Source organism: Enhydra lutris, unplaced genomic scaffold (genome assembly GCF_002288905.1).
Source record: "Enhydra lutris kenyoni isolate GAN:26980312 unplaced genomic scaffold, ASM228890v2 scaffoldscaffold12, whole genome shotgun sequence".
NCBI classification, from domain to species: Eukaryota; Metazoa; Chordata; class Mammalia; order Carnivora; family Mustelidae; genus Enhydra; species Enhydra lutris.
In genome coordinates, this window is record NW_019154096.1 from 40,880,263 (window position 1) to 40,888,368 (window position 8,106).

The 8,106-nt window shown below is 38.2% G+C and overlaps 1 protein-coding gene across 1 annotated transcript in view; it reads left to right on the forward strand.

Annotated features, from left to right (window-relative positions):
• The window catches only part of LOC111145210 (mitochondrial import inner membrane translocase subunit Tim23), a 30,578-nt gene that overhangs the window by 10,439 nt on the left and 12,033 nt on the right, over positions 1-8,106 (forward strand). Inside the window, exons 3-5 of the mRNA XM_022499945.1 lie at positions 1,696-1,789; positions 2,107-2,191; positions 6,494-6,552. Of these exons, the coding sequence (XP_022355653.1) occupies positions 1,696-1,789; positions 2,107-2,191; positions 6,494-6,552 (238 nt within the window). The remainder of the gene's footprint in view (positions 1-1,695; positions 1,790-2,106; positions 2,192-6,493; positions 6,553-8,106) is intronic.

Sequence of the window (8,106 nt, forward strand, 5' to 3'; positions counted from 1 at the left end):
AATCATATTTTTATAGAAACCAAAAGCCTTTTCATTTTCTCCCAGGATTAATGTAATTTGGCCAGTGTCCCCTCCCTCAAAAAAGTCTTTGCAAATTTTTGTTACGTGAAGCAGTACATTTAAGGAGCTCTTGGGTGGCTCATTCAGTTAAGCATCTGCCTTCAGCTCAGGTCGTGATCCCAGGGTCCTGGGATCGATTCCTGCTGTGCATCCAGCTCCCTGCTCGGAAGGGAGCCTACTTCTCCCTCTCCCCACCCCCCCATCCCCCACCACCACTCATGTTCTTTCACTATCTCTGTCTCTGTCAAGTAAACAAGTAAAATCTTTTTAAAAAATTAAGTGAAACAGTACATTCTAGTTGCATTTAAAAGATTAAGCCCCAATGACAGCTAACCATGAAATTGTTTTCAAGAGGCTCTGTGTGTGAACTGATATACATTTGCCTTCAGTCCTCTTAGTACTTTTATTATTATGGTTGACCCTAGCAAAGAATTGAGTTGGTGATAACATGCACTTTGCTTATTAATGTTCATCATGACCTTTAAAAAAAAATTCCCTGTTTGTAATTAGCGATCCATTTCTAGGTTGAAGAATTATATACCTCATTAAATATAGCATTTCTAAAAATTCCAAGCCAGAAGTACAGTTTAAAACTAAGTGATTAATTTAAAGGTCCAAAACTTTTGAGAAACCATGTGTATCATGATATGGGATCTCTTCAGAGTTGGCTTATTATTGCCCAACAGACTGTTTCTGTGTGATGAAAGTAGATGCGCTTGCTTATTTGTGTACTTTTTGGTGAGAATGTATGCATAAGCTAGAAATCAAAAACCAGTGCATAGCTGCAGTTTTCCTAATCAGGAATGCATTTACTGAAGTTCCATATTTGGTAAAGTGATGTTTGCTTGTTAGCAAATTGCCAGCGGTGTGTGCTTATGGCTAATTTTAACCATTTTTGTATAGAAAGCTTGGCAAACCTGTATTGAATGTGTTCTGTATGAGTGTATTGTATTATAGAATCAATCATATTGTGCTCTTACAGTAGCATTTTCAACTTAAAATTCTTAGATAGCCTTCATGAGTTTCATATCAAATTTGTATATGCATTTACTAGAAAGAGATTATAGCTGTCTAAGATTAATAAAATAGATACTTCCCCAAACTGTTAAGAATTAAGAAGGTAATTTTGTCCTTGCATAATTGATCCAAACTGTTATGCTTTTATAGTTTCTGCTTATTTTTTATGATAATAGTAAAATTGTGCTTGATAAATAGTAGCTATAGAATGAGAGTTCTTTTTCCACAGTGGTATCTCAATCAGATAAACCGTTACTTCTCTTACCTTTCCGTTTACCTTTCTCTAGAGCTGGTCTTCCTAAACTCTCTTGCATGTTGCATCATATTTATCATTAAGGAAGGCAAATTACATACACAATCGGTCAAACTTAATTGAAAAGCAAAGTTCTGATGAGAATGCCTGAAAACTAATGAGTGTAACTGTATGTATAGTTCATTTCACTTCACTTTGATTTAGGTGTTGCTGTTGCAGAAAGTTTTACTTTATGCTTGACTAAGTATAGTTGAGTTTTAGTTAATCTCAGGTTTTACTTTTGTGAATTTGACAAATTAAAAAACACTTTTTAAGTACTGGGTTTTGAGGGGAGCTCAGCTTGTTTTTTGTTATTGCCCCTTTAGGATACAGATGAGTTTATTTTACCGACTGGAGCTAATAAAACCCGGGGCAGATTTGAGCTGGCCTTCTTTACCATTGGAGGATGTTGTATGACAGGTGGGTATGATAATTTTTTTCACTGTCCTCAATCCAAGTAGGCAAAAGTTCTTAAAATCAAAAGCAATTCAAGTACTGGTTTCAGGGTTTTAAAAAATCATTATTGAGGGTAACCTGGCTGACTCAGTGGACCATGTGACTCTTGATCTTGGGGTTTTAAGTTCATGTTTCATGTTAGGTGTGTAGATTACTTAAAAATAGAATTTTTAATAATAGTAAATAAGTAAATGATCATTATTTACATTTTTTATTTTTTCCTATTAAATAAAAGTAAAAAAGAATCTGAAGTGCAATTGTTTTTTACTATGATTCACTAGGGGCTGCATTTGGAGCAATGAATGGTCTACGGCTAGGATTGAAGGAAACCCAGAACATGTCCTGGTCCAAACCAAGAAACGTACAGTAAGTCTTATGTAATCATCTCATGTAGTGCTGTTTGAATATTAACCTCTACTTTGTTGACCTGATGAACACAATCTGAGATTACACATGTTTAGAGGATTGACATCCATTTTGATCGATTTTTTTTATTTTCTTAATCAAAATAAAAGAAACTAAGGAATCGGGTTACTGAGGCTAAGGTTTGTTTTGTTTGTTTTTTAAAAGATTTTATTTATTTATTTCAGTGAGAGTGAAAGATACCACGAGCAGAGAGAAAGGGTAGAGGGAGAAGCAGGCTCCCCGCTGAGCCAGGAACCCGATGCAGGACCCCAGGATCGTGACCTGAGCCGAAGGCAGATGCTTAAACCATTGAGCCAACATGAGGCTAACATTCTAAAAGGAGTGATTTTTGGTCAGTGTCCCTCAGCTGGTGCTACCCCAACCTAACTTACCTACCTTTTCATTCTGTGGGCCCGTAGGGCGTGCTTTTCAAGTTGTTGAGTTGCTGCATTATTTGGATTGTTCGAGGGCATGCAGAAACCACAGGACTTGGTAGTAAAGAAATAAGCATGTACGAGTGATTGCTGGATATGCTGTCATTTGAATTGAACTACTTACTGAGTTCACACTCCGTTTCTGAAAGAAGGCTAAAGAAAATCTATCACAAAATTCCTAGAAATCAGCGGTAGTTCCTGAGTCTTCTCTCAGGAAATTCAAGTTTGTGGAGAAAGGAAAGTACAGATGTCTTCACCCTGCCTGAGAAATAAACATGACCAGTCCATGTAGATACTCTCTAAATAATTCGATGTTTAGTTTTACATAACTTTATGGCTCCTGGTTTTGCTTTAGGACACATTAAGCTCCATTTTCTTTGTATGTTATTTAGCCAGCAGGTGGCAGCAGGTTTGCTAAATTAGATGTTGGGAATCCTGAAGGCTTGTCAAGTTTCTCATATTCCTGTTAGGATGTGGATCTTGGCTTTACTAAGCCACATCCTTGAATATTTTTACATGTATATTAATATTTGTCCCTTACTCCGGGGCACCTGGGTGGCATAGTCAGTTAAATGTCTGCCTTCGGCTAAGGTCATGATCCCAGGGCCCTAGGATTGAGCCCCATAATAGGTTCCCTGCTCATGGGGGAGCCTGATTCTCCTTTTTCCTCTGTCTGCCACTCCCCTGCCTGTGCTCTCAGGTGCTTTCACTCTTGTTCTCCCTCTCACTGTCAAATAAGTAAATAAAATCTTTTAAAAATATATTTGTCCCTTATTCTAATAATTTTTATTTTTTACTTTTTTGTGTTATAGAAAATTTTGAAAATATGCCAAAGTAGACAGAATAGTACAGTGAAGACCCATGAACCATAATCCATTCTCAACAGTCAACCAGGATTGGGACCAATTGTGCTCCATCTCATTCTTCTCTCCCATATTACTTTGAAGCAAGTCCCTAACATCATATTAAATATGAAGGTGGATGGTCAGGGCGCCTGGGTGGCTCAGTCCTTAAGCATTTGCCTTCACCTCAGGTCATGGTCCCAGGGTCCTGAGATCGAGCCCCCTGTTGGGTTCCCTGCTCAGCAGGAAGCCTGCTTCTCCCTCTTCCATTCCCCCTGGTTGTGTTAACCTCTCTCGCTGTCTCTCTTGGTCAAATAAATAAAATCTTAAGGAAAGAAAGTGGAAGGTCTCCTGGAAAAGATAACTTTTGTTTCTTAAAACAGTGATAGTTATTAATTTTTGGAGAGAGTCAAATCGGTTTGTATTTTTTAGATAAGATTTTTAAAATATATCATTTTTATATAACAATTCTGATCTTACTAAATAGGAAGTGTTTAAAATAGGAGACAGCTGGAGCACCTGGGTGGCTCAGTTAGGTGGCTGCCTTTGGCTCAGTTTATGATCTCAGGGTCCTGGGATTGACCCCTGCTTTGGGCTCCCTGTACAATGAGGAGTTACTTCTCCCTCCCCACCTCTACCCCTCATCCCCTCTTGTGCTCTCTTTTACTCTCCCTCAAATAAGTAAATAAAATCTTCGAAAAATAAAATTAATAAAATAGGAGACAGCCTCTAAAATGGAAAGAAGATAAGGTTTGGGGCCAGACAGATCTATGTAGCTTCAAAGCCTAGTTTCATTACTTACTGTTTTGTGATCTTAGGTAAGTTTTTTCTGCTTTCAGTCTTGGAGGGTTATTGAGAGGTGATTAAAGTAGGTAAGGGCCCAGTATGTGGAGATACATTGTCCAGTCATATGCCAAACAATTTCACCAGTTTGCAGTGCTTCCAGCAGTGCAGTAATGAAAATTACTAGTTTTAAAAAAGTGTTACATATGACAACAATATGCTGAACTTAAAATGTTAGGAAATATGTAACAGAATTAATTAGAAGCAATATACTTCATTACTAATATTTTTAAAAACCTTTTAGAAATAATACAAATTTTTGTTATTTGGGCATTAATTTAAATGAGTTTTTAATTGCGTTAAATAAGTTTTTTCACTCTTACTGTAATTCCATAATTTCCAGCAGTAGTCAGCTGTCCGGATAGACCCATTCCTGTGATGGTGTTACACTGCTGGGAGAGGAATGTCCTGTCTTCTTCCTCCAGTTGCCTCTGTCACTGTTCTGGTGACAGCTGGCGCTGGTGCAAGGCAGAACTGTGCTTCCTTGAGAGTGTGCTGAGCGTTCACTCTGGCCGCTTCGCTCTAGCCTGGGAGCAGACACAGGATGCTTTCTCCATGCATTCTAGTTGGACAGCTTTTCCCTTCTCTTTGAATATTTCCCTTTAATTCTGCTTTATATTCTACAGTATCCCACGCTTTGATCCTATTTAACATCCAAAGTATATTCTTCCCTAAAAAACTTAATTGTAAGCTAATTTGTCCATTATAATGGTATTTTTAATGTAAATCAGTTACTATAAGCTTTTTTATAAAATACATTCTAGGTTGTCATTCGAGCCTTTCTGTATTTGACTTATATTTAAAAATAATAAATTTCTTTACTCACTGCCTGAAAATGTTGGAGGTTTAACTTTTATTTATATTTATATAATCATCCTTAATAAATTCTGAGGAGATACTGAGGTAAGTTTTAAATTTAAGAAAATTGGGGGCGCCTCGGTGGCTCAGTGGGTGGGGCCTCTGCCTTCAGCTTGGGTCATGGTCTCAGGGTACTGGGATCGGGCCCCGGGTCAGGCTCTCTGCTTGGCGGGGAACCTGCCTCCCCGTCTCTGTCTGCCTGCCTCTCTGCCTGCTTATGATCTCTCTCTGTCAAATAAATAAATAATCTTGAAAAAAAAAACTGGGGACGCCTGGGTGGCTCAGTCGTTAAGTGTCTGCCTTCAGCTCAGGTCATAATCCCGGGGTCCTGGGATCAAGCCGCACATTGGGCTCCCTGCCCGACAGGGAGTCTGTTTCTCCCTTTCCCAATCCCCCTACTTGTGTTCCCTCTCTCACTGTCTCTGTCAAATAAATACAAATCTTAAAAAATAAAATTAAGTTAATAGAATTTTGGAGGGCACCTGTTGGTTGGGCATCTGGTTCTTGATTTCAGCTCAGGTCATGATCAAGGTGTCTTGGGATCAAGCTCTGCCTCAGTGGGGTGTCTGCTTCTCTCCATCTCCCTCTGCCCCTCCCCCCTGCTCCTGCTCTCTCTCTAAAATAAGTCAAGGGGCACCTGGGTGGCTCAGTGGGTTAAGCCTCTGCCTTAGGCCAGGGTTATGATCTCAGGGTCCTGGGATCGAGCCCCACATCGGGCTCTCTGCTCGGCGGGAAGCCCGCTTTTCTGCCTGCCTCTCTGCCTACTTGTGATCTCTCTCTCTGTCAAATAAATATTAAGAAAAGGGAAAAAAAAATAAAATAAGTCAATAAATCTTTTTAAAAATAACTATGGGCACCTGAGTAGCTCGGCCAGTTAAGGCCAGTTAAGGCCAGTTAAGCGTCTGCCTTCGGCTCAGGTCATGATCCCAGGGTCCCGGAATCAAGCCCCCATCGGGCTATCTGCGTCTCTCAAATAAATAAATTATTTTTAAGATTTTATCCTTTTTTTGACAGAGACACTGAGAGAGGGAACACAAGCAGGGGGAGTGGGAGAGGGAGAAGCTCAATCCCAGGACCCCAGGATCACGACCCGAGCCAAAGGCAGACACTTAGTGACTGAGTTATCCAAGCGCCCCAATAAATAAAATCTTTTAAAAATAAAAAATAAATAAAATTAAGAAAACTTTGGCTGTTGGATTTATACATTGTAAATAGCTATAGTTATGATTTTTCACATTAGAGAAATGGTGATTCTAAGCACAAATTCTTTCTTTCTGTCCTGGTAGGATTTTGAACATGGTGACTAGGCAAGGGGCACTTTGGGCTAATACTCTAGGTTCTCTGGGTAAGTAGAGATCTCTCTTAATAATAAATCATTAATGCAAAGAAGGAATGTATGTTTATCACGAACAATTTAATCAAAATTCTGGCCTCAGGATATTAAAAATTATAGTTAAATCTATTGTAATGAATAGATAATACTTAGGAAAAGACTATGAACAATATAACAAAGTAATACTAATACCATTTCTTAGTGTTTTAAAAGTCTTTTTCAATATTACATACTCTCCTGTCCAAGCAAGTTACCAAATCATGTTTTAAGTAGATAGAAAATCCAGATAATTTAGGTCCAAGTCAAATGCCTTTGTATGTTAGGAAAGGTTCAGTGGTTCTGTAGAAAGATATGATTAATTCATCCCTCTTCGTATGTTTTCCTAATAGCCCATTCAGCATTCTCTTTACCTCGGAGATTTCTCAGACCTAATTTCCAGAGTTGCAATAGGGCCTTTGTAGATAATAAAGACGTTTGTAGTTCTAAGCAAAGGGTCATTTAGTAGGACTTAGGACCAAAGTATTTCATATTATATTGTTTATGAATGATTGACTCTTGATGACTCATGGCTTTTAAAAATTATACTACCTGTGGTACCTACGTTCTAACAGCTGAGAGTGTTTTTGTAAATTAGTTGAAAGTCTGAAAATCTTTTAATGGTGGCAGATTAAGTAAAAGAAAATGCAAGCATCTTATTGAAAAAATAGTAGAGGCATCTGTTGTGAGAGAATAATATCCCAGCTTTGCCATGGGATTTAGAAGCAGTACATTTTTCCTAAGAAATGACTGCTTCCATATCCTGTTCATGTCACCTTTGCTCCCACCCCATACAGAGTCACTCTTCTTTGTTTCTGTTTGGATGCTTATATACCTAGTCAGCCATCCTGGTCTGTCCAGGGACTGTCTTCGTTTAGCACTGCAGATCTCATGGTCCAGGAAACTCTCAGTCGTGGGTGAACTGGGATGGCCAGTTGCCTTCTGTGTTCCCAGTGTAATATGATCAATCACAATGTTCTGCTCAAGTTCAGTTTCGGTTAAAGAAGTTGAAATGGTAAGAGCCTTTATAGAAGTATAAGAACATCACAACAGGATTTGTAAGGCAGAGCTTGGTGTAATATTGATGGGTCAAACATGGTATAATTTTGAGAAAATATAAGGAAAAGGATTACTTGGAATCTTTACAGGTGTGGGAGAAAGGTAGTTTTGGGGAACATTTTGTTAAAACTAAATATTGCTAGTGTTAAACAGTTTTTTACATGGGCTGGAACCATACCTCAAAAATTTTTTAAGTTAACTTTTTCTTACAGTAGAAATGTATGTGTTTTTGTTTCTAAATCCAAAGTGTAGCTATTATGAATAAAATATAAGTGAAGATTAAAAATATTTCTCCTGGGACTCCCCAGTGGTACTTTTTATAGTTAGCTACTATTCGTGTTTCTTCGGAAGCCTTCCAAAGATTTTCTTTGCATTTCTCAAGTTGTACACACATGTCCCTGCTTTACATGCTAGTGAATGTAGTTTTTCTTGCCTTTTTTTTTTTTTTTTTTTTTTTTTTTTTTTTTTTTT